This window comes from Pygoscelis adeliae, unplaced genomic scaffold, assembly GCF_000699105.1.
Source record: "Pygoscelis adeliae isolate BGI_AS28 unplaced genomic scaffold, ASM69910v1 Scaffold71, whole genome shotgun sequence".
Taxonomy (NCBI): Eukaryota; Metazoa; Chordata; class Aves; order Sphenisciformes; family Spheniscidae; genus Pygoscelis; species Pygoscelis adeliae.
Window position 1 is genome coordinate 11,745,742 of NW_008824356.1, and position 26,978 is coordinate 11,772,719.

Here is a 26,978-nt window from a genome sequence, read left to right on the forward strand (position 1 = left end):
TTACTTCCTTCAAAATTCAGTCACCAGGAACATTTCAATATATTTGGTTTGCTTATGCAGCTATTATGAATCATCTCTACAGACTGAATTTTCAGCAACAAATAATCATTTTCCCACATACTTCTATAAGATTTAAAGCATACCAGTCACTTCATAAACTGTAACTCCATGTGTGTGAAGAAACATTTTTCCTCAAGTGGGTTTTCTCCTACCTGTTGCCACATTATACAAGATCCCAACAGATGCAGTGTGATATATTACATCAGCACCATCATTCAAATAGTGCACATTGTTTCTGCAGTCCCTGCCTCGGTACCCAAATACCAGCTCCAAAATTAGGTCCTAAAAAAAGATATTTACATCTATTAGATAATCAAAACCTTAAAGCAATTATGAACTTTACCATCTTTTCCAGGATTTTATTTTTCAAGTATGTCCTTATGCAGTAAAAGAAAAGGAGTTTAACAATGTCTCAAACCAGCAGAAACTGAGATCCTGCCTTCCCTGTCAGCTTACATTGCTGCTCATTCTTGCCATACACAGTCATGTCATCCTATCATCTCTGTTTGGTGGATGCTGTAGAATATTTATGTGTATACACACAAATACATATACACAGAAAGACACTCATACACATGCATATAAATAAATAAATTACAGTGAGCCAAGAAGAACACAGCTCTTCTGATGCAGAAGATACTAAGAAACAAAGAATGACAAACATTGATCCACAATTTAATTCCAGCTGGCAATTAAGCAAGTTGAATTACAGCCTAAAAATTCTAGAACACTGATGGCAAAAGGCCATTTATTAAGCTACACCAAACATTTTGTTTCGTATCATAGAAAAATATTTCAGCTGACATGAAGAACTGCATTTTTCAAGGTCAGATGACATTTCCACTTCAGATTAATCAAAAGTGAGTATATTTATTTGCTTTGGCCATGTAATGAAAAAAACCCAGGTGCCGGAGCTAAAGGCATCATTAACAGATTTTTAAAAATTATTATCTTTTTAAAACTGTTAATGATGAATTTTAAACAAAGTTTAAAAATAAATTTCAAAATATTTTGCAGTAAAAGATGCTTAGTTTTATTAGTGATAATACACCCATTAACAATCCAGTTATCTAAACAGGACATATTGCTTTCTACATACTGCACTTAAAAGGTTTTATTATTACTAAGAATTAAGCAGTGCTCCATTTTGTTTGCAGGAAAAAGTAGTATTAGGCTTTTTGGGGTTAAAAAAAAAGATTCTCCCACTTTTTTTGCTGTCTATTTACTCACTATTAAATATTTCCATCTTTGATACATTTAAAATGAAAGAATCATTCAGCGTGTCCACAAATGTGTCAATTTCTGGCAAAAAAAAAAAATCCTAAAAGGAGAGGAAGAGGAGATCAGTGTTTTTCTTACCTCTATAGGTCTCTTTTTTTTCCCAACATTATTTGTCTGAAGTTTCTCAGGCTGTGGCAATGCCCTACTAACTGGTGGTCTGAAATAAAGAACTGTGAATAAGAGAAGGCTGTCCGTCACCCATTCCATACTAACACAGTACCTTCCAACCTGCTACTGCGTAAGGAAAACTTATAGCCCTATCCTGCTTAACTGGTATTTCTATTAATCTTTAAAAGAAATACCTCCATCAAAGGGAAAAAAACCCCACCTTTGTTTAACATGCTAGGTTTTCCGACAATTCTTCAACAATCCATGAGGTTAATGCAAAAGCTTGTTTTACAATGAATGACCACTGATACAATATTCTTAGCTTTTCCATGCTGTATTTTTAAGGTACTTCCATCTTCTCTGTAGCAATTTTTATTGGATAAACTTTAAAGGCTTACCTGATTAATCTCAATACTTGAGAGAATAATTCCTGTTCCCACATGCCTTCAGGAGGCCCTAACTTTTCTTATTTTTGTAATAGTTTGTAAAGAACCCCAGGTACACCTGCCCATTCACTCTTACATCAACAGAAACAAATTATTAATCAATGCTTAGTTGGAAGTAAACCATCACCATGCAAATGCATGAATATTAGCCATGACTTATGTTCCACTGTTCTGAATAGTCCAGATTTAATTAAGAAATCTCAACTACATATGTTTGATAAATATCTGTAACTTATCTTTCAGATTATGTTCAACTGTTCAAATACAAAGAAACATACAAACAAATACATTTTATTTACCAAAATTATGCAATTATTTCTAGTAATTTGCAGGAGCATTGGCTACTGATTCTGTATTTACTGCATATGTGGCCACAAAAAGAAACCCATAAGTTTGACCCTTAAGAGGAACAATTCATTTAAAAATAAACTCTACTTATAGATTCAATGAAATCCAGATGATTTGATCCAGTAGGCAGTGTGACAAACTAATATCACACATAACGCAACAGGTCAGCTTTCTTTCATACTCCTTTTTAGTATGAAGTATTTCTAATTCCATCCATGCTCTTGAATGATGACTTTGATGCAAAATAATCACCGTGTCTTTTCTAAGAACAACAGACTATGATTTGTTTGTACACTGTATATTTTGAACTACAATCGGAAAGTATTTTTTTAGTTATTCAAATAAAATACCATTTTCTGAGCTTTATTCCTCCATTTTCCCTGCCTAATTTTAGTACAATTTACAGATTGATGTCATATCACCAATCAAAAGATTTGTACATATTATAATGCAAATTATACTGCAACTATAAACTGTGTTCTGAGATACTTCAGTTACTTCCTCTACGCTTAGAAGCCTGTAAAGTACCTATGGAAAAAAAAAAATTACAAAAGAAAAACAGATGATGAAAAATTTCTGTCTGGTAAAGTCATCTGTCGGATGCCTGGATCACCCAAACATGATCAAGTTTATTAAAACTGGCTATTGTGTTAGATAGGGCCAGAGGGAAGTACTTGCAATATTTAATTCAGCATCATAAATCTAGATTTTATGAAATGTAAAGTCTTTACAATAGAAAATCCAAATCCAGATCTAAAAAGAAATATTGCTACTTTACACTGGATAGTTAACATAATGAGTCTTTTCACAGGGAGGGAATATGGGCTGTATTAAACAAATTCTTATCAGAGCTAAGTATGAAATAATAATTTAAAGTTAAAAAGAAAATTCAGGGCATGAAGGAAAATAACTAAAGCTCGTATTTCATATTCATTCATAAATAAGTGCAAATTAAAACAAAGAACACTAATTGAAGTATGGAGCAAGACTTTTATAATTTCACAAAGAATGGCAGTCTAACACTTGGTTTTTGCTACTCCAAAATTCTTACTCTTGGAAAACAGACTTCTAATAAACTGGCAGTAAAGGCAAAATCTGGGGACATCTACCATATACAGCAACACAGGTCAGAAAAGGAGTCCAATGTGGACATGCGCTAAAGGTCTCCTCGCTCAGAGACAAAATATTAAAAGATAGCAGCATTTAAATACACTCTTTCAGTCCTGCTTGAAATGCGTCTGGTGGGAATGTACTCCCAGACTTCATTCTTGAAGGTTCTCAGTTACAGATCTTTTTTTCCTCTCTGAGGTCTTCAGTTAGAAGGAATTCACATACACCTCGAGGTAGAAAAGCAAGGCATTTGAATTTCTTTCTCAGTTACAGCCTAGACCTAGCTCACAGCCACAGCATCCTGTCCCTTAGTCTGTGAAGGTGAAAAAGGATTCTCCTAACTTTTGGAAAAGAGGAGGAAAAGCAAACCAAGCATGGTTTGGGCTGCACTTATTATCTACACAAGCATGTTGGCCCGTACAGGAAGCAAGGAATACATCTGATTTCTGTCATCAATCCCAACATCCAATTTCATGACCACTGTTGAATCACTACTGTCTCTCAACCTCTAAGTCTCAAGGTCTTAGACTTGATACAAAATTCCTAGCCTCCCCAGCTATTTTCTAGGTCCTTTCTTCTCTTCTGTCCTGTCACCAGTGACGCCTAACATCCTCTCATCTAGCCTGTCATATTACAACAATAGTATCACTAAGTACAATTAAAATTCTCACTTTTTAATTTAAAAAAATAAACTACACTTTTATTTAGAAGTTTCTAAATTATCAACAGAAAACACTCCCAGTAGGTCTCAATGTTTATCATATTAAGTATATATGGAGAGGTCATCTAAAGTTTTGCAGAGGAAAAAATCTTTCACCGTATTTGTTCTCCACCTTCACAGTAGATGAGCAATTTCAGTTACAAATACATTGATCAAGAGGTAACAGGTATCTCCCAGTGCCATGGAAGCCTTCTTATCACTGTATGCTACTCAAATTTAATCAAATCCAATCCAATCAAGTAAAACTACTGATAGGCATGAACAAAAATTGAAAGGCATAGATTCGGTATTGGGAATAGGCTTTCTGAAAGCACATCAGTGATACAGAGAATAAAAACCTGCCTTTATTCATTCAAGTAAATGAGGAGACAGAGAGAAACTAATACAGCCCAGGCGCAACTAAAATTTTCTGGGGGCGGGGGGTGGAAATCAGACAGCTTCATCAAACATCCGAGGTAAATTTACATTAATCTCTTCTCTCGTAAAGAACAACTTTTTTTCCCAGTATGTTTTTGAAATGGCCACACTGACCTCCCAAAATATTAACAAATAAAGCTCTGTTTGTGTTTTGGAGTGGGTTTTTTTTGTTTGTTTTTGCATATGAATATAAGTACTGCTTAAAACTGAACAAATTCTAGTGCTTACAATCTCTGAAGTGAAGTGGCAAAATAATAACCAGTTCTCTGCCTGTGCAATCGAAAGTCTTTGAAGAATGAACAGGGTTAACAAGTTAAATGAATTGCACATACCCATGATTATACATATCCTGTTATTTTATGGCTAAGAATTATAGTTATTGAAATATATCTAATACCTGATTTGTGTAACAGGTTAGTGATATTAAGAGTTGCTAACCAATTTTTTTCCTACCTACAGTTTATTACTTTAAATTATAATTAGAGTTCCTTAATTCCTTTGATACCTCCATAATTGCTACTCATTTATTAGGTAACTAGGAACACATTTATAAATGCAAGAAGTTCCTTAAAAAACACTTATACAAAAGCAGTTCCTTAAAAACCACTTACATAATGTTGACTTTAAATCCTTTTTTAAATTAAGCAAACACAACATGCACCTTTCTCTTTTTAAACATGGAAATCAGGAACAATGCTGAAGTGCTGAAAATTGAAAGACTGTACACCAGTGATTCCGTTGGTCCTAATCATTAGTTTCCCCAAGAATCAGAGAGGGGAAAAAAAGAAGAACCTGTAATAAATAGTATCAATGTTCACTAGTTTTCCACTGTCGTATTACCTCTTCTCTCATCCCATGCCACAGCTATAAAATCAAACTGCAAGTACAGTAGGGAGTATTGCAGAAATGTGAGACTGGCATGCTGTCTGTTGTGCATGCTGCTTCTACTGGCATGTTGTAGAACTCAAAAATGCTTCTGGAGAAGAAGAAATCCAGCTGTCAATGACGTGTCCAAAAGGGGCAACGAAGCTGGTGAAGGGTCTGGAGAACAAGTCTTATGAGGAACGGCTGAAGGAACTGGGGTTGTTTAGCCTGGAGAAAAGGAGGCTGAGGGGAGACCTTATCGCACTCTACAACTACCTGAAAGGAGGTTGTAGCGAGGTGGTGTCGGTCTCTTCTCCCAAGTAACAAGCGATAGGACGAGAGGAAATGGCCTCAAGTTGCACCAGGGGAGGTTTAGATTGGATATTAAGCAAAATTTCTTCACCAAAAGGATTGTCAAGCATTGGAACAGGCTGCCCAGGGAAGTGGTGGAGTCACCACCCCTGGAGGTATTTAAAAGACATGTAGATGTGGTGCTTAGGGACATGGTTTAGTGGTGGACTTGGCAGTGCTAGGTTAACGGTTGGACTCGATGATCTTAAGGGTCTTTTCCAACCTAAATGATTCTATATTAAGGACAAAAAAAAAAAAATAAAATCCCAATGCCACCTTACTCGGCTGTGAAACATCAACACCCAAGATATGATTGCCAGCCTACACACACACCAGTAGAAAAAAAATGCAAACCTTCTTGAAGAAAGGAAAGCAGAAAAAGATAAGCTCCTCTTACAGTTCCAGAGAGCCTTCCTAGCTGAGAGAGAAGCATAATTTCTGATGCTTTTCAGACAGAAAGGAAATCTTTAAATGTAGTTTCCTTTAGATTACACTGCAGCCAGCACATGGAACAAGAATGTCAGATTCTAGATCTAGTAATCTTGCATAAATTTCTCTACTCCTTTGAACAGCAGACTAAGAAGCCTATCAGTAACTAGTGCCACTCTTAAAAAAAAAAAATCTATGAAAAGTAGCACAAGAGCAAATGAATATTTCAGATCAAAGAGAGGAGACTACTATGCATTACCATCAAAAAAACCCACCTGATCTAAAGCAAGAAGTCCAAACTGTAGGGAACTGAGTCCAATTCTCTTAGGACAATTCCTAACAATCTATCCATAAAAGTATTTTTATGCCCATCTCGATTTAGAGCTTCTAAGAAAAAAGGCATTCCCAGAAAGGCTATTATTTAGGAGGAACAGTGCATGTTTATCAGTTGTCAGAGGCTAGTGCTGTTTGACTGCTGTTGCAAAGATACATCAAAATCAGAGACTGAAGGAGGACTGCATAGGCCAGGGGAGATTCAAGGAAATAAAAAGGATACATCTAAAACAGCAGAAGAAATCCCTGTAATTACATATTTGAGGTAAAGAAAATGAAAAGTGGGTTCAACGGGTTTTTCCCTGAAAAAAAAACCCTCACAAAACCAAACCACCAAAACTAAGCTTAACAGCAGTAGGAAACTTGATGACCATAAGTCATCCAGACAGCTCTGGAGTAGAAGTGAGTGACAATGCTGGTGCTGAGCAGGCAGGCAGCATGCAAGTGCTGTAGGCTCCATCACTGGTGGTCAGTCCTGCTTTACAGATGGGGTAGGGGAAGATGGAGCAAAACTGCCCAATCCACCTCCTGCCCAGTCCTGCATGCTTCCAAATACGTTATATTTTTAATTTCTGATTTGTCATGGACAATCCAGCAACAGTCTTATTACTGTTGCTCCGGAAATTGATAAAACACAGCATAAAGAGCCCTTCTTCCACTCATCACCCTTGCATTTGACACAGAGCACTCAAGCTCATTTCTTTCCTCCCCCCCCCCGCCCCCTTTCATTTATGTACCTGAAAGAGAGAGGAAAAAGTGAGTTAGAGAAAAAAAGCAGAACAATTAAATAGAGCAGGAGAGCATATCTAAAGTTTCATGAAAGCAGTAAAAACTGAAAGGACATGGTGCCAGCACAGGTTTATGTTACTGGAACTGAACTGACTGGAAGTGAAGATTTCTCTGCTGCTTGGATCTAGAATGTGGCATTTTTGTAACATCTGTCGTCTGCTAATCCCTTGTTATAGAATGGGAGAAGAGGTAGAACAAACTCACGTTATACAACCACTTGAAAAGACCATCTATATACTTAAAGGCTGTACAGATAAACAGATACAAATATAGGTTGATATCCATCCTTAGCCATTCATTAAAGTACATTTACATTTGTACCTTACCACACAATGTACAATTGGTCAATAAAACTGGACTTGACAATTTATAGTTAGCTGTATTATCTCACTGGTCACCTGAACAATTTATACAAGTACTTATCTATGAAAGACTAACTCTATATTGATTCAGAGCAGTGGAACTGGAATGCAAATTAAAAGCACGTATGTATTTTTTCCCAATTAACTTTCAAGATGAAAACTGGTGCATTTAAAAGCAGGAATATTGAAGGACACCAGAATACATTTTCCAAGTGCTTTTTTTTAAAGGTGCGAAAGCTGAAGGTATTTTTCATTTGGTATTTAATGTGCAGGAAAGAGACTAATGGCATATACAACACACAGTGGTCATATACCTGCATGTATAACTAGCTGCATGCTCAAAAACTGTGTGCCAAAGATGGGAAGGAGAGCATGAATAACATTTGGGAGTGAATGCACATATGGATGGGGTCAGTTTGAACATGTGGAAGGAGAGTTCCAGCCATCTATCATAGGGGAAATAAATACCTTAATATTGGCACTTTTTCAACGTCAAAATAGAATCGGTATATATATTTTAATATTTCTTGTTATGAGACCATAAAAATGGAATACAAGCATTTTGAAGTAGTTTGTGAGACAAAGAAAATCCCTTTTTCATAGTTTTAGACATAGTTTTAATATTATTGATACTGCTACCCATGTTGTCTTGTATGATGTTGTATTTCACTCCCTATTTTTATTATTGATACTGAGTTTGTAAACTTATTAACAGAACAAGGGATGGTCTTCTGTGGTCAATATAAACTGCCATCAATTCTTTGAGTTCCATGGTAACTTATGACAGTGTCAATTACAATATTTATTTCTCTTTTAAAAATCCAAGTGTTATTTTGGTCCTGATTTCATAGAGCAAATTATAGCTGTTGGTACAAAAGAAAAAATCCCTTCCTGTGAGGGTCACCATAGCTGCACCTCGTACCTTGGGGGACTTGCAGAGAACTTAGCCATTGACTTTGCACTAGCCTTCGGCAGGCAGCAACTTCCACTGCCCTGCCCAAAAGGTGTTGGCAAGCATGAAGTAGAGAATTAATTTTAAAAGTAAGGAGGAGTTTTTTCCATTCACTCTTGGTAAGATTTTCAAAGTCACTTGTGAAACTTTAGAGGTTCCATTTCCATTAGAAGACAATGAAACCTGGTAGTTTTTAAATACTGCTTCTTGACAATGATTAGTCATAATTATTTTCATGTGTCCTATGAGTAGTAAGTGCCATTTTGTACACACTAATGTGGATACAGGTAATCTAATACTAATAATTTAGCAACATGTACAGCTTGACATCTCAGGTGAGATTGTCCCATCAAATGTAAAACAATCCACCTTTGAGGTGGATAGCTGTCCACTAGGGACTGGAGAGAGTGCTAATCTCTGTATTTTAATAAATATTACTGAAAAATACTATTTGTAAAACATAGGCAAGTTTAATGGTCCATATTGTTAATTTTATATTGGTAGGTAAATAAATATCTAGCTTATTGTATGGAACAGAACTACAATGAATACATATAAATTTAAAATTTGTAATACAGCAATATTCTGAAGAGTGATAGGTGCATGGTATAGCACCCAACATGACAGATGGCTTTTCAAGGAAAGTGGGAGACGACAGTAAAATATGGACTAGATAGCAAAATAAAAGCATTACCTGGAACCTCTTTTCAGCAGCAGGTGGGAAAGAGAAAAGGATTACTTATACAAGTTTTGCTGAAAGCTAGGTGTCAGTGAATTATTCATAGAAATAATTATTATTGACTTTCTGGTTTGTTTACTTCTTTTTACAACAAGGGAATTATTCACAACTTCATAGGTTATGTAAATCTATCATTTGTACAGAAAACTCCCATTCACTTAAATGGGAATTATGAACATGTGTTGGCATGAGAATATAATTCTTCGGAATGATTCCTACTGTAAACACAGAAAGAAAGCAGAAGCAGACCCAAAAACCTCTGAAGTATATCAAGTGTTTAAAGAGTTGGCAAACTCAACACTGGAATTACTCAAAGAAAGGTTTTGCAGGTTTAACTTCCCAAAATGAGCTGATGGATAGAACAGTCAACTCACCATTAAAGACAGATGTTCAAGTTCACTCATAAAAATACTTTCAGTTATACTAAAATACAATCATCTCAGCTAGTCAAAATGTGTGGGATACTGAGCACTGCTGCTATATACTGTTTTTTCATGATTATTTAATTCAGTTTATGTTGACTGAAGATATTTGGGCATCTGTTTCACAAATTAGTTGCACTGGATGGGTTTTCCCCATCACGTATGATGCATACTCCTATACTTTGACTAGCAAAAAATCATTATTAACCATCAGAATATATGGGCATGTACAGATTATTTTCTAATATTGGTACTATGCATGGGCACTTTTCATTAGTCTGATTAGCAGGTAGACTTTCTTTGCTTTGATTTGCTTTGCTTTTAAGAACTACCAAACAATTCCACTGCAGCAAAGACACTAGTTATCAGTCCTTTTCACTTACAGGTGAAGCAAAAATAATTTTTCTCTCACCTGTTAGGGAAAACTTTCCAGAAAATTAAGAAAACAGTGTTACCAACTTACAAATGTATTTTTTTTTTCACCCAATGAAAATAATCTGTTTTACTGAATCTCTTCTAAGTAGTTCCAACTTTATTCTGCAATGTAGGACTGATGCACTATTTCTTCATACAGTAAACAGCTAAACCTTTTCTCGCAATAAAATTCAAATGCATCTTGAACAGGTTTTACAGTCAATTACATGCAATTCTTCAAGGACTACAGAATTCAAACATCTTCAGATATTTTGCAGAATAAGCACCACACAGGGGAAAGGAGAGTTTCTCCAAGAATGGAGCACAGTTTTCTCTTACAATTTTCCAGAGTACGCTGAACCAAACGTTCATATAGTCAGAGGAAAATGTTTAGCTTTCATTTGGCAGTTTCAATTCTTTAATCTCCAATTCTACTTTTTCAATGTCATGATTTAAGTATGGAACAAGATTTTCCACGTGGACCACATGTGACAGATCTAATTATTAGCTGGTAAATATTTACATATATGGAGACATGATAGGATGCCTAATTTATGAAATCTGCCTTGTATCAAAGGCTTTTGTGCTGTCTTCATCACTGAAATATGCAAGACCTATTTGCAGCTGTATTCAACCTATCTAGCAATATGCCTGTGTTTCAGATATCCTTTTCTTGAGGTCTTAGATAAATGCATATTGCCCACATAACTACTTAGGTTCTGTTGATAAAGTCCGTTTACACAGATCATAACCCAAATACAAATCTTGCAACCCTCATCACTGGGCCATGCAATCATTCCTCTAGACATTTCTTTCCTGGTCATATCTGATTATTTTAGTTGCAAAATGAACAGGTTTTTTTTCCTTGCATTCAAAACTGGAGATGATTTGGTAAACCTTGATACTTTGGTAATTGGATTTTTGATTTCCTCAAAGATGTAAGTTAACTCAGCTTCGGGAGAAAAAAAATCATTACCTCAAACTGGTAAAGGGAGACCATTCCTTTCCATAATGTCGTTCTAGTCTATCACTAGTGCTCACAGACACAATAATACGAGTAACTAATGACAATGAAAATCTTGCTTATGAAGAATGAAAGCTCCAGAAATTTCAGGGTTTTCAATCTCAAGGTTAATGCCCTGCACTAACGTACATTCCAATGTTCAGAAACCGATTCACAGAAAGGTTAGCTTCAAAAAGCCCTGCTTTCTTTCTAAAACTGCTAAAAAAAAGAAGTTAAATTTAAATTTAAACTTTCCTGTAATCTACTTTATTCTGCAAACAGGGTGAACAGAGAGAGGGAAGAAGCTGCTAATAGAAAGTCCCTTGCTATAGTTTTTCATTTTGATTCCTGGTTTCTCCCCCCTCCCAAATCACACAAGCTGACAGAGCGAAACGAGAGGATAAAGCTGATTTTTTACAAAAAGAACTTTGGAATTTGTGCTATTTACATTCATATCACAAGTCACCAGACTGGCAAGCAGAAAAAACTAATTGCATTCCGTCCATTTATCCGAAACATATGGAAGATGTTTGTATAAAATCTCTGACTTTCAGTGGCAATTACAAGGTGATAATTGTGAGGTTCAGATACAGGAAGCCTCATTTGAGTAGCTTCCTCCCTCTCTCACCCCCTTGGAAGTACAATTTAGGCTTATTCACTGTCTGTATCAGGTAAAAAAAAATTCTTCACTTCTGGATCAGTAAAGGACTAGTTTGTAAATAGCTTGTTAGTTCCCTTCCCATTATGAATACACAAGGATCTAAAATAGGTTATGTATTTTTGCATATGTCCTTCCACACACAAAAAAATCCTCAAGACAAAAAACAAAAAACAAAACAAAAACGGAAGCAATTTTGCCCCAGTGCCTGTTTTTTAATTGCATCTGGGAGTGAATGCAGAGCATCTAAAGAATTTTCAAAAGATATAAACCACTGCGATCTTCTCATACAAGAGATCTCAGCACGTGGACTGAGTAATGATATGTATTAAGAAAACAGGATAGTGATGACTATGAGAGAGAAACTCTTTCAGAGGTTTTAGTTGCTTGCAAATCTTTAGTATGGTAAATTTATGGTGAAAAATTAAACCAGAATTCCTGGTTGTTTAGTTTTGAGAACTCTTGGTACAGCCATTCTTATCTAAGGTACATTAATCACAGCATCCTCCCTTTGACAGTGACAAATAGTGAACACTTCAGGGAATATAAGAACAGAATAAGAACGGAGCGATATTCTCCAGATTCTTCTCCCAACCTCCAGTTATTTGCAGTTCAGGGAGTAGCTGAGCCAGAAGTGTTTTCAAATTATCCATCCATGATGGATTTTTCTTCCGAGCAATATACCTACTACAAAAACATACTAGGAAAGAACTTTTAGTAAAGGATAGAAACAGTTTTCCCATTTATTTTGTGCTGCTGAATATCCATAAAGCTATTACACAATCACATTAGACACACAGTAGACATCTTTTCACATAAAAATGTTCTTTTAGTATTATTATTCAGAAATCATAAATAATTCAAACTGTAGACATAAGTGCTGCCTCACAGCCAATGCCACTTTGGAATGCTTATTTTAACTTCTGTTGAAAACACAATGTCAATGATATATTATGGTAATTTTACTACTACAGAATGGCATAGCATTAGTAGAGGTGGCCTTAAACTACACTGCAAGCAGACCTTAAACCAATTGAATCTGAATGAAATCTCGAGTTCTAGCATCCATAAGTTTTTCAAAAAATGTGCCTGAAATTTAAGGCTTCAACATAATTCTATTCAGCATATCAACTTTTACAGCACTAGCATCTCTTATTTTCAAAAAATACCTGTCCCACTAACTTCTAAAAGAAAGCTAAAAGTAACAGTCAGACTTATTAACTCTAGCCAACTGTCTGCTGATTTTTTCAAATCATTATATCATGTAATGAAGTAATGCTGATTTAAGACTTGGAAAGAAAGTCTCTAAAGCAATCTTTTTTAATTTCAAAACTTCCAATAAAGTGAAAATTCCTGTATGGGAACCTCCAAGAGCAATAAAAATAATTGTTTTTAAATACACAATCAAAAGCAAGCTGAAATAGCTTTGAAGCTAACGCAGTCTTGTAGGTCTCCCATTTACATTTTTCCTCACTGTCCCAAAACAAAGACTGAACAGTACCACTGCTATAACAAAGACCGAACAGTACCACTGCCATGCTACCCTTTCCCTTCACTCTCAGCATCAGTGGGCCATATTAGAATGACTTACTGCCAGCTGTATTCTTTTATAGCTTGCATCTTCTGGTCATGTGTGCTCTCTAGTACTAGAGCCCACCAATCAAGTTGCTTTTTAATTATGGGAACTATACAATAAAACTGCAAATGGTTAAGCCTGAAAGTCGGGGCTTGGTGTGCAGCAAACTATTTCTTCCATTCATCTCTAAATCCTTCTTTTAAACATGTATTGTTTTCTTCTTCAATTGTCTCAAGCAGTAGATAAAACAGACCATTTAAAGCTTCAAAAATATTTACCTTATTATTTTCTTTTGAATACTGAATTGCTTAGATAAGATTGTTAAAAAAAAGAAGTCCCAGAAAAAGTGGAGAAAATCATGTTTGTCCTCAAGGAAAAAAATAAAGGCAGTGCTGCCTAGAAATATGAGTTGATGCAACTCACATCTCAAGTTAATGTGTTAGCCATAAAAATGATTAAGACACAGAAATGTCCACTGCTCCTAGTAAAACTGTGCTGTTGCAAAGGGGAAAGCATTTTTTTTTTTTTTAAATTCTGCTATTGCAAGGAAAAAAAAAGAAGTAATTTATGAGCAAAACAAGAGAATTGAGAACAGGACAGTACCTCTGTTGGAGAACAAAAATAATCCTTTGTTCAGATTCATGTTCTGGGAATTGCATTTATGTTTTCAATTAAGGGTCATCGGAAGAAAACGATTATGCTATACCAAAAGCAGAATCCCATGTTCCATACTTCACAGAGAAGCTACCTACCCACCAGACTGCAGTGTTTTGCAGCCTCTTTTGCTTATTCTCCCTTTCTGACCCTAGGGATTCTTCCATTCGTTTCTGCAGAGCTTTTGCAAAAAGGAGGGACACTGTTTCAACCCACCTGGTCATGTGTATTTGAATTTTTGATAGACTAAATGGCCTAAAACTGTGATTTCCTACATCATCCTACTACTTACAACATAAAAGGTGAGATCAACTTAACCTTTCTAATAGTATTAGAATCAGAATAATTCTAGTGAATCAATTTTTGGTACCCAGTTGAGTAATTTCTGACTCCATATTCAGGCCACGGTCTCGGAATACAACTCCTGGCCTCGCAGATGTGCTTTTGTGAGAAGTAGGAAACAGATGAGATTTCAGGTATGCTTCTTCCTTTAGTGTTCTCCTATTGTTTATCTCATTTAATACTCTGGATACTAAAAATCATATTCCTTCTATATAGAGGTAACTTCACTACTCAGCTAGGGTTTATGAATCCACCACTTCAGCTGTCAGGTACAACAATCTTAAGCAGTAACTACATTTTTGGTATGGTCTTTGAAGTCTTTATACATAACATTAGAGTTCAATTATCTGGTAGTATTTATCTCCATCTTCTCTCACAGCGAATTAAACTCTTCCTACACTCAATAGTAAAAGAAGTTCAGATACTTTCTGATAAGGAATCTCCTTTATACACAAAGTCAAAATTACTTGAAAGACATTCTCAGAAGCACATTACACTGGTGTGTACCTGTGATCCTGAGAATACGCAGATTCCAATAAAGTGTTACTACAAGAAATGTATCTCTTCTAATGTTTGGCAGTCAATATAATAAGCCTACGCATAACACTGAATGCCACAGATGTACTACCCACACTCTGAGCAGTACACCCAAATACCCTGTAAATGAACAAACACAGAAGAAAAGTCTGCATAAGTTATACAAGCTCTATGTAACTTATACAGAAACGCTGACTTTACAGATAGACATTTTTTAAAAGCCTAAAACCAGAATTAATTTGATAAAGGTTGTTAGTGGTATGATCTAAAATTTACATGAAGACAGCAGCTTTCTTGATTATGTCAAGTTGTCTGCAGAAGGATACACAGAGATTAACAAAATTCTACCATCTGTCACCACGGGGATGTGATTTCATTGTGGAAACAGGGTCCAGGTAGGTACGACAGGGGCCCTCCTTTCTTAACCAGTGTAGGTCCAAGTGTCCTGGCAGCTCAGTCTACAAGTCTGAAGGGGGGCCTACAGCCTAAGGATTTGTTGTGCTACAAGTGTAAGAGCATGTTTTTGAGTATGCATATATTCTAAAGAGAGTATGTGCAAAAATCCATTATCTAATGCAGACAACTAAGCTAGCAACTCTGCATATCATACTAATGCTATGTGGACCTAGCAGCTCAGATCCTGAAGTAGTATAGGATAGGTGCATTGTTAAAATGCTGCAGCCAAATCAAGGGAGCCAAGTCCCTGAAGCTCCGGGTCCTGTACTTTGGCCACAACAACCCCATGCAGTGCTACAGGCTTGGGGATGAGTGGCTGGAAAGCTGCCCAGTGGAAAAGGACCTGGGGGTGCTGGTTGACAGCCAGCTGAATATGAGCCAGCAGTGTGCCCAGGTGGCCAAGGCGGCCAACGGCATCCTGGCCTGTATCAGAACTAGTGTGGCCAGCAGGAGTAGGGAAGTGATCGTGCCCCTTTACTCGGCACTGGTGAGTCCGCACCTCGAATACTGTGTTCAGTTTTGGGCCCCTCACTACAAGAAGGACGTTGAGGTGCTGGAGCGTGTCCAGAGAAGGGCAACGAGGCTGGTGAGGGGTCTGGAGAACAAGTCTTATGAGGAGCGTCTGAGGGAGCTGGGGTTGTTTAGCCTGGAGAAAAGGAGGCTCAGGGCGCTTATCGCGCTCTACAACTACCTGAAAGGAGGTTGTAGCGAGGTGGGTGTTGGTCTCTTCTCCCAGGTAACTGGCGAAAGGACGAGAGGAAATGGCCTCAAGTTGCACCAGGGGCAGTTTAGATTGGACATGAGGAAAAATTTCTTTACTGAAAGAGTGGTTAAACATTGGAACAGGCTGCCCAGGGAAGTGGTGGAGTCACCATCCCTGGAAGTATTTAAAAGACGGGTAGATGCAGCACTTAGGGACATGGTTTAGTGGGCATGGTGGTGTTGGGTTGATGGTTGGACTCGATCTTAAAGGTTTTTTCCAACCTTAATGATTCTATGATTAGCTCCAACACAGTGGTGCAGACATGGTGATACTGCTTGTATAGCCACTTCAGACACCTCTGCAATGTGCTCCCTGCACTTTTTATTCCATGTTGGACCTCTGCACCATCACTGTGATACAGTCTTACAGAAGTCCACCAAGTAGTTAGGCGAGCTCTCTGACTATAGCTACTTAAGTCAAGCTGTTCCTTAGCCACTCCAAAGTATTGAGGAAAAGAGGATGAGATTTGATCACCTCCTCCCAAATACTCTATTTAGCACCCACTCATGTCTATTCAAACTGAGAACTGGGCTTATTCTTTGTCCCTTATCCCTTTTCTACCCATTGACAAGCTACTATTTAATAATAGAGTTAAAGCCTTCACTTCTATTTCAAAGTATAACTACCTTCCCAAGCAACTTAAGTTATTAAAATGCATTTGATCCTGGACTTTGTGTGAATGAACTTACCTCACTACCCCCTGCCTTCATAGGAAGCAAAAGGAAAAGGGAAATAAAAATAAAATAAAAATTAGTATCTATCTATGAAAGTAGACTTACTAAAACATTTACCCATTTTACACAATATTAACTTCAGCAGAAGTTAAAATGCATACAGTAACCACATTCTGGTTTTGTTCTTCACAAAAACTTGTCTTTGAAGTTTTAGGGCCACAAACTTTTAAACAATGGACACAATGGAATCTTTTAATGAACTTTCACGCATTGTGAACCAGAACCTAGTTACCTCACTACAGAATTAATTTTATTTAATATTTTATTTAAAGCCAGAAAACACAACACTCTCAGCTTCCAGAAACAATTATTGAAAGAAATACAAGAGGTTTACAATTTCATTAAAAAAAAAAATCTTTAATCATAGCTTTCATTAACAAGAGTAAATATAAATCCAAAATGTCGATACCATGCACATTATTTCTTTTTGATTTCCACATCAAATACATCTAATTAATAAACAGAAAGACCATTTTTCATTTTAAATGCAAGATGGGGAGCCCCAGCTTTATATGCAGGCATCCATTCTCTCCTTCAGCAATACAACTTGAAAACAAATGACAACACCAAAACTCCTGCAAACATCAGCCGCATTTCTCAACAAGGGCATCACAGATATGTCAGCTTCACTGCAGAAAGAGGCATGTGTATCATAACAGAACTCTTCACATTCCTGCAGGAAGTTTCCAATCTGCTATTTCTCTACATCCTCACTCCTAATTATACCGTGTCGTGTTTTCCTCACTTCCCTCTAATATTAGCGTTCCTCAATCGCCACTGTATCGTGTTAGGAATCCCTCTTTCCTTTTTCCTCACATACACTGTCCACACCGATTTTGCTGACAACAAACAACTTTCAGGGTCCTGTACTCAGCTGCAGATTCTACAACAGATTACGTTCTAGTGGTTATAAACTCTTTTTCTTATTTCACATCTACTTTACTTGCTGGTCTTATTCCACTTTGCTCCCCACCCCCTTCTCTTCTAAAGCATACAATAGTGAACCAAGCAATACAACTAACACCACAAAGCAGTCGTTTTCCAAGACTCATTAATAGAAACTGCAGAACCACTGTGGACAGAATTTTTCAAAGAAAAGTAGAAATTCTCTGGAGGCAGAAACAATGCAAACAGAAATTACAGCTGAATTAGTCAGATTAGTTTGTTGGCAAAAACAAACAACTGAAAGCTGTCTTTCAATAAAACAATTGTACAGGTTCATGCCTATAATGTCATCAATAGATACCACTCGGTATTTAAGTTTCAAAAAGAACATATTATCAAACACCACCAAATAAGTCAAGTGTCTCAGGAAACTCCCCAAACATAATAATATACATACATCATTTACAGTCTTTTGTGCTCTCTGAAAAAGTTACAGCCTAGTTGTTAGGCAAGAATTTTCTCTTTTTTTTTTCTCCAAAGAAATATTTCCACTCTTTTTATACATACGCTTTTAAGTTGCATATATTTTCCAATATAATTATGTTTGCCTATTAATCATCTTTTCAGATTGCTTTCTTGGCTAGAATTGTAATTTAGCAGTTACCTTTCATCTAAGGTTGGCTCCTTCTGTTGCAGATGAGGCTTAATTCCAAACATTGGTCTAATGTTTGTTGATAAGGCTTTGATGGTGTAATTAATTTCATTTTCCCTTGTCACATCACTGTCATAACCTAACAAAATCAGAGTGAACAGTATCAAAACAAAATAAGAGACCAGAAAAAGAAAATTAAATCATAATTTGTGCAGCTTTCAACAATGTACTGGACTACAAGAACAATTATACCATGTATTATTAGTAACACAAATACATAACAGAAAGAAAGCAGCTGGGAATAATGAACATTGTTAATAAAAGACATTCTAAGAAAAAAATTCTCTACAATATCTTTGTGGAAAAAATGATTAACAAAGATTCAAGGGACATTCAAAGCTACCTCATTTCTGCTTGGTTGGCCTTAACTCAGGGTCACTGTTAACAAAGGACCTCGCTACATGACACCTGCTGTTAAGTTCTGGAAGATTTAGCACCAGGTTGTTCTCAATTTCAGGATCTATCCATTAGGATGGAATCTATAGGTCTGCACAGGATTCCTACACAATGCTTAGGGACTGTCAGGCATACCAAGATGATGTTTACTATTGTAAACACGGCAAAAAGGCTAAATAGTGACAGCGTTGTTACTTAGTCTCCATTTTTTTCAAAGATCAAGACTACTAATGCCAACTTTATGAATAGCTCTTAACTCTAACTGAAATTAATAGCACCTGATGAAGAGAAACTTTTGGGGAAAAAGATGTCAATGTCTTTTCTTGTAAGGCTTAACAGACCTCTCTTTTAGAGTATTTTTGAACACATAGCTTAAAAAGGGTTCTGTGTTAAGCACCAGAGCCTAGGGAAGCTTATTGGGCAAAGATGTGCTAACAGGTCACAGGCAGAAGCTGAACAAAAACTCTGAAGATTGCAATTTTTGATTCAGAAAGCTAAAGTTGACCAAGTGCTCCTGTAGGCAATTAAATTACTTTGCGGATGTAACCTTCAATATTTTTAAGCAGAAAGACAGTGCATAAAAATTCTTCTCCAATGAATGTTTAATATGCCTCTAATATTTAAGGTGTCTCTTTGGTCATTTAACAGGTTTTAGTGAAAAGTGAAGATAATTTATTCCACAGAACTATCTAAAGAGTAGCAGTGATAGTTTAAAAATGCTTGAAGACTGAAGAATTGACAAAGAGGAAAAATTGCACTTGGGAGCAGAAAGAACAGGTTTGGAGGCTCATGAACCCTTGGAATTATAACTTGAAGAGGAACACATTAAGTATGTGTAACCAACAGAAGTTAATTCTACGAAATGTAATTAACACTTTATAACTACTGATATTATGATCTTGCAATAGATTGTTCCATATATGAACATCAGTCTACCTCAGTCTACTATGCTTTCATGTTATGGAAACAGATGCTGTAACATCAAGATAACAATGATCTCACATTATACAGATTTCAACATAATTCCATTAGAACCTAAACTGTGATTAATGTATTTTTCTATATAGATTTTTAGAAGTTACCTATAGTTGGCATTTAATATTTTTTCATTTAAATATGTCAAGAGTCTTTTTATATACTCTGACTCAAAGCAGTAAGTCAAACACTTCCTTATAATTTTCTTCATAACAGTTTATCAGTCCTTTCCCCAAAAAGAAATTTTATTTAAATTTTTGACACGTCTTCACTATTTAAGATTAAAAATCATATATAAAAATTATTTCTAAATTAGCAGTTTTCCATTAATAAAGTCTTCTTGAGATAGCATAACCCAGCTAGTTTTATAAATTATTACTGACCTCCATCTTCTTCAGAATCTAGATCAGACTCTTCACTGTCACACTGCCTGCTATCCCGATGTCCTTCCATCTCGTAAGTCCACAGCATCAAAGAGGTGTCTGCTCCTCCAACAGTGACCAACAAACTGTCGTCATAGGTCCAACGGACATTTGTTACATGCGTACTGTGAGCAACATACCTCTTAAATTTTCCAAACTTTCCCTAAGAAGGGAGAAGAAAAGGCACAGATCAAGTTTAATCAGTCTGCTAGATAAAACTGAAATGAGTTGCCAGCGCACAACAACATGTTCTTAACTTCTTTACAGTTTATGCTTCAGCTATTTTGCATTTGTATGTATCACATGATTTGCCAAGTTCCTCTCCTACAGCAACTTCATGAAATGTTAACCATATTTCCATACCAAGCATGCAAGAATTTGTTTATAAACAGATTCCAGCAATAAACACTGGATCATTCTTCCTAAGAGAGAAAATAATTGACAGATTAAGAATAAAATGCACATAGAATATTTTGAGTCAATACTTGTGCATTGTTACCATTCTTAGCATGGCAAAATATTCAAAATAGAAGACACGTTTACTGACAAATACACAGGAAAACTAGAAAGGCTTTAGAAGAGCAGTAAAAATATAATGTGCTTCTGGAATGGCTTTTCTATGATGCATGATTAAATAATATTAAAGTGCTTCATCTTAGAGAAAAATGACTGAGGTTGGACAGAATGAAGGTGTATAAAAATCATGAGTGAAATGAAGGTGAGGTAAAAATGTTGTCTTCCAAAACAAGAGCTTAAGGGTCTAAAAATGACACTGATAAAAACCACACAGAGGATATTAATGCCTAAGATATGATTAGACAGTGCCTGTCCCATTCCCATTCTTACAGTTTTTCCTATGCATTTGCCACTGTCAGTGATAGGACACTACAAGAGATGGCTCTTTAGTCTGACCTGGAATGGTCATTCTTACTAACTGAAAGTTTAATGCATTGCAAATTGCAGTGTAACATTGAATGCCTTCTTTGACCATAAGAACAAAAGTATAAAAGCACTATTTCATTCTGAGTGATGAATTTTTACAGTTTTGAAAAAGCAGTTTTATTAATCAATCTTCTCTACGAATATCTGAAAATTACTTACTTTAGCAGGGTATCGAAACAGTTTCACAAATCCAAAATCATCTCCTGTGGCTAATATTTTACTATCACTAGTGAGGCATGAAGCAGTTACATCTGTGACTTCACCAATTATTGGCCAGATTCCTTCACAGCAAGAGCCCAAAACACTTGTCCATGATGCCCAGCCAATCTTTTCTACCTACAAAAACAACCTGTTTGAGACAGAGCATGCTTCTTCCCAGGCAGTTTTCTTCCATATCTGATTTCAAGAAAAAGTCCTTGCACTGAAAGATACGTCACATCTAAAAGATAGTATTTTAACATATTAACCACTTATTTTCTGACTATTCAGGATTTCATTCGAGACCCTTAATTTTACCTCTATTAACTTCCAGTTCCAAAACCTCTAGAAGTATTTAAAAAATTTTGACCTTACCTGCCCTTCCAGGCTAGAGAAAACAAATTACATTTTTCAACACTGCCTTTCAATGTCATAGAAAATATTATTTGAAAATTATCCACTTTCACTCTCTGTGCTATGACAATGCTCTATGCCGGGGAAAACGAATCAATACTATAGCTACAATATACTACACTTGCCTGTGTACATTATGTATACTATATTGCATTGTTATGTAAAGATAGGCATGAGGTCTTCCACAGCAAGGTTAGGGCTAGTAATCTGCAATAGGTTTTCAAAGGTGTTTAGGTACCAAAAGAGGCATACAGAAGTCCAGTGAGATTTTCATGAGTGCTTAAGTCAGCCAAACGTCTTTTTCTTAACAGAAGAGACAAATGTGATATCTCCTATGTATTTTATCATTCTGATTACATTATCTAATTGAACAGGCTGCAGAAAAGGATAAAGGACAGCAAATGCCTAAACTGAAGCTTTTTCAACAGGCCAGTTAAAACTATAGTTTTTTACATCATTCAGATGGTTGTATCATAACTCTAATTTGCAAACAAGTTAAGAAGGCAGTCTATTTCCTCACCTCCAAACTAGGAATTGTCTGTTTTTTCCCACGAGGAGCTTCAAAGAACAACTGCTCTTTAGCACCAGTGTTGACTTGCAAGAGCTTCCCTATAAAACATATTACATATTGTATATTAACATTAAACAGAAGATTCCATTTTACCAAAAAGTTATTTTGAAATTTTTGTTGCTAACACCATTACACAAAATATTTGTTTCCATTGGAAAATGTTGCATACATAAACAGTGGATCTGGAAGTATGGGCTTCTGAAGATCTGAGTCCTTTTACCCCTTAAATTCACAGTCCTTTCTCCTCTCTTTGAAAACTGTAATAATGCATGACTTTTCTCTCCTGTTCATGGTTGTCCCATCAGATGACAGACAAAATGTACTGGGTCTAATTCAGAGCTTGTTTGTGACAACTGGCTGACCAGCATACATGTGCTCTTGGGATTGAGAAACACATATTCTGCCTGGCCAATGGCTGCTTCTGAGCAGCTGACTTCTGCTTGCATTAATGTTTTTATTCTCTTCCTGTTTTCAAAATTCTCAGAGGAAGCTAACTTATAACACTAAAAAAAACTGTTTCAAAAGTGATTAGGTAGAGGAATAAGAGCAGGAACTAACAGATTGCACAATTGCACTGCCTTGTTTTTGTATGAAACAGGACTGAAGTTAGTATTTAAATTAATCACATATTAAGACCCAGGAAGACAGGAAATCCAGTCTTTCTGCTATTTTTGACAATAAGGATACATATTCCTGAGCTACAGATGCAACTGCATTATGCAGTACGTTGTTCAAGAAGTAGAAGTCAAACAGTAAACACAGAAGATGTAAAAAAAACCCCAAACAAACCGATCTATAGAGACAATCTATTTTACTTCAAATTGCACAACTTCTAAATATATAAATAGTAGTAAAAATAATATTTTTATATTTATTCAGATGCTGTGAGCATATTCATAAACTGAAGAAACAAATCTGTCAGTGATACCATAAATTCATACTGTAGATGTACTGTATTTTGTCTATAATGTAATCAATCTTCCAGTAGATTTTTAGAAGGAATGCTACTTACCTCTTATGTCCCAGTCCATGTGTGTGATATAGCTGGAGGCTCCCTTGCAGATTCCTACTCGTTTACTGCTCATTACGTTGTAAATATCTACAAAGTTGTCACAGGATGCCACAGCTAAGTACTTTCCAGCCCCTAAAACACATCAGTAGAAACACAAGACATTTTCAAAAACCGTAGTGCTCTGTATTTTAAACACAAGTACGTTCTGGAATTTAGCTATATGCAACTCATATCTTTGAAATGAGCTTGCTAATTCATACATAGTCCCCGACAGACTAATGTTTGTATCACATAATCAAAATCAGTATGAAATATACAACCATTACACCATTACATCTTCAAACAATAAAAACCATTTGATGACATTTTAAACGTTTATTGCACTCAGAGGGTGGTAAGGCTTAGGTAACCAGAAAGTAATGTTGCATGAGAATTGGTATCAGTAATTTGCATCAAATTTGTCCTACAGAAGAGTATTTTCACTGAAGTAGTATTATTAGTTTAGGCCATACATTTGAGTTCCTAAATAAGAGCTGTACTGTTTGAAAAAAACCTAGCCTCACCGGCAGTGCTAAGCACCGTAGGGGGAAAAAGAAGAAAAAAGACGACGCCAGAACTTTCTGACACATAAGTTTCAAGCATTCTCATTAGCTAACAGTAACCTCAGTGAAGAGCCAAACTTACGCAGCTCATAAAGTGCAACCCTAGGGACCTAGGGAGGCTGCTGGATGTTCATGATTCAAAATTGACTGTTGCATTCAGGTGGTTACTATCAGCAAACCTATTCCAATAGTCTCATCCTTAAATGAGCAACATTGGATTTCACACCCGGTATTTTTCAAAATGTTAATATTAGTCTTGCTGACTTATTTGTTACATGTAAAAGAGTACTACTACAAATCTCTACTACTTTTATCTTTTAAAGGTTATAAAGCTTGCTTGAACAACCTTGATATAAAAAACTTCATTTTAAATCACTTACCAGGAGAAAATCGGATCTCTGAAATAACATCTTTCCTGTGCTGGAAAGAGACTAGATCCTCCAGGGTATCTGCATTAACTATCAAAAAACTTCCATCGTTGAGACCAACGGCTAATGCTTTTCCATCAGGAGAAAAGCAGCAACATCTACCTCCTATGAGGAATACAGAAGTGGCATTCAGGTACATTTACAGTGCATAATCCCTCTTTTAGATTTATTTTTCCAGTAGTAAAGGAAAGCTATTCTTATAGTACATAGTCTAATGAAATTTTTTAGATGTTGCCAAGATCATTTCCAAGCTCTACATCTGTGATAGTACAGAGAAGCTATTGGAAAATCGACAAGTACACAACCCCAGAATCTTAGATTACATTTATTTGCATATTAATTGACATATGTTCTACATTAGTAATATAGCTTAATCACTATTGTCTATATATTTTTAATTTGCTCTCCTTCTTAGTATCTGGCGCCAGTTGTTTGTTACCATTTGCTCTGGTAAGGAGAACACAGCTGGAAAAGACCTTCTGGACTCACAGAATCCAGTCGTTTGCTATCACGGTCACTATGTCATATAATCCTTTTAATAAACATGTCAAGTTTAATTTGAAAAACAGTTTAATTTCCAATCTAAATTTATTTATGGTTAGTTTACATAGATTTGTTTCCATGCCAGAATTTTCCATTAGCATAGGTATTTTTCCCTACTATTTGTTCCTCTGATTAACCTGTAGATAGTAATTCTTCATTTAGCTGACTCCACCACAAAGCTTCTCATTCATTACCCTGTAGCTCCTCTTTCTCCATTCTCAACTTTCAATTTAATTTCATTCAGCTGAACACAGACGAGAAGTGTACACCAAAAATATTCTGATTAGTCTCTTGTAAATTACATTAATACTTCAACATGTCCTGAGAAAAATACCTCACTATCACACATAACTGTCATCCTGCAATCAGCTAGAACATCCTGAGCCTTCTGCTCCTCAGTTACTCCTCAGCTACACAGACATTTTTCTTACAGTCATCGAGTCTTGCTTGTTTTGATTACCAAATATTATCTCATTTCCATTACTGCAGTCTGCAGAAGTATCCAGCTCTTTCTCTACAGTACACAGGTGCTTTTTAAGATCGCCAAAGCATCTCAAAATGTGTCTCATCAGGAAATTAAGTCATCTCAGTCCTTATTTCTCTGCCAAAACTACTCTTAAAAATATTAAGAAATATCAGCTTTAAGACTTGAGCAGATTTCACCAACTTGAAACTTTCTTGTTTAATCCCGGCTTGTGCCAGCTCGTGACTCTTCTTACATTTACTTTATCAATCCACATTATCTTCAACTAAGCTTCCTATAAGGTTTGGATCAAAATGCTTTACTGAATGCCAAACAGATAAAGCCTATTGTATTCCTTTGTCTAGCAAAGCATATATATCAGTAAAAGCTTGTTAAGGCCAGTCTGGTCTAATCCTAAAAAAAGTCTCCTTATGATGTCACTTACAACAGATCTTCCATCTGTCAAAATAGAATTTAGTTATATAGTACACAATGAGTAAGAATTTTATAACTTTTCTCTTTCCTTGACATTCCCAATTCTTGTAACGTTCACAAAGAAGAGAAATTCAACATTAATTCTAAGATTTCTTCCAAAAATTTCTAGATTTGAAGTCCTCCATTGTTCAAAAAAGCTTGCAATGGCAAGCAACACGGCAGGTTTATGTAATTGGCTCAACTTCTATTCTAAATTCACTGACTTAAATATGTTACAATTGCAAATAATCTTAGGAACAGTACTACACAGAAATCTTTTGTACAGATTCATTAGCTTAAGGGCTACATAACTCGCGAACATAGCATTGATAAAATAATTTGAGCAAAGAAAGGAATTTATTCAGTCTTACTTTTGAAAGATTCATAATGTTAGTAAATGTCAACTGAATTCAGTGAAATATTTTTTCATACTAAGCATCTTACCCTTCTTCAATTTGCGAACAGCTAACATACAATGGCTAGGAGATAAATCCCATATTCTTAAGGTTTTGTCATCACTTACAGTGGCACAAATAGGTAAATGAGGATGAGTAGCTAGACCCCAAACTTCCCCCTCCATGTGACCCTGAAAAAAACACAATGAATCAGATGACTTCGTATTTTAAACTGAAATATGAAATAATACATTTAAGGCAGTTTAAAAAAAAAAAAACAACAGAGAAAGAACATGCGTATCTTCAGAGTATCATAAAGAAGTATCTGAATAGAAACATAGAACACCTGAAAAAACCCTCACCCTGCTACTTACAGTAAAAGTACAAATTACAGTAATTCGTACTAGAGAAAACTTTTCCCTTAGAAATAATGTGTGTCATTGACACACATCTATGTCAATGTCATAGACAGTGGGGTTGACTGCACCCTCAGCAAGTTTGCAGATGACACCAAGCTGAGTGGTGCGGTCGACAGGCCAGAGGGACAGGATGCCATCCAGAGGGACCTGGACAAGCTGGAGAAGTGGGCCCCTGTGAACCTCAGGAGGTTTAACAAGGCCAAGTGCAAGGTCCCGCACCTGGGTCGGGGCAACCCCCAGTATCAATCCAGGCTGGGG

The 26,978-nt window shown here is 36.1% G+C and overlaps 1 protein-coding gene across 1 annotated transcript in view; it reads right to left on the reverse strand.

The window, feature by feature from the left end:
* EML5 (echinoderm microtubule associated protein like 5) overlaps positions 1–26,978 on the reverse strand; it is a 97,489-nt gene that overhangs the window by 18,993 nt on the left and 51,518 nt on the right. Inside the window, exons 21-31 of the mRNA XM_009319520.1 lie at positions 26,351–26,492; positions 24,379–24,531; positions 23,397–23,528; positions 22,334–22,422; positions 21,361–21,537; positions 20,221–20,422; positions 18,419–18,545; positions 16,825–16,839; positions 9,266–9,274; positions 1,420–1,498; positions 213–342 (exon numbers count right to left, since the gene is read on the reverse strand). Coding sequence (XP_009317795.1) covers positions 213–342; positions 1,420–1,498; positions 9,266–9,274; positions 16,825–16,839; positions 18,419–18,545; positions 20,221–20,422; positions 21,361–21,537; positions 22,334–22,422; positions 23,397–23,528; positions 24,379–24,531; positions 26,351–26,492 — 1,255 coding nt within the window. The remainder of the gene's footprint in view (positions 1–212; positions 343–1,419; positions 1,499–9,265; positions 9,275–16,824; positions 16,840–18,418; positions 18,546–20,220; positions 20,423–21,360; positions 21,538–22,333; positions 22,423–23,396; positions 23,529–24,378; positions 24,532–26,350; positions 26,493–26,978) is intronic.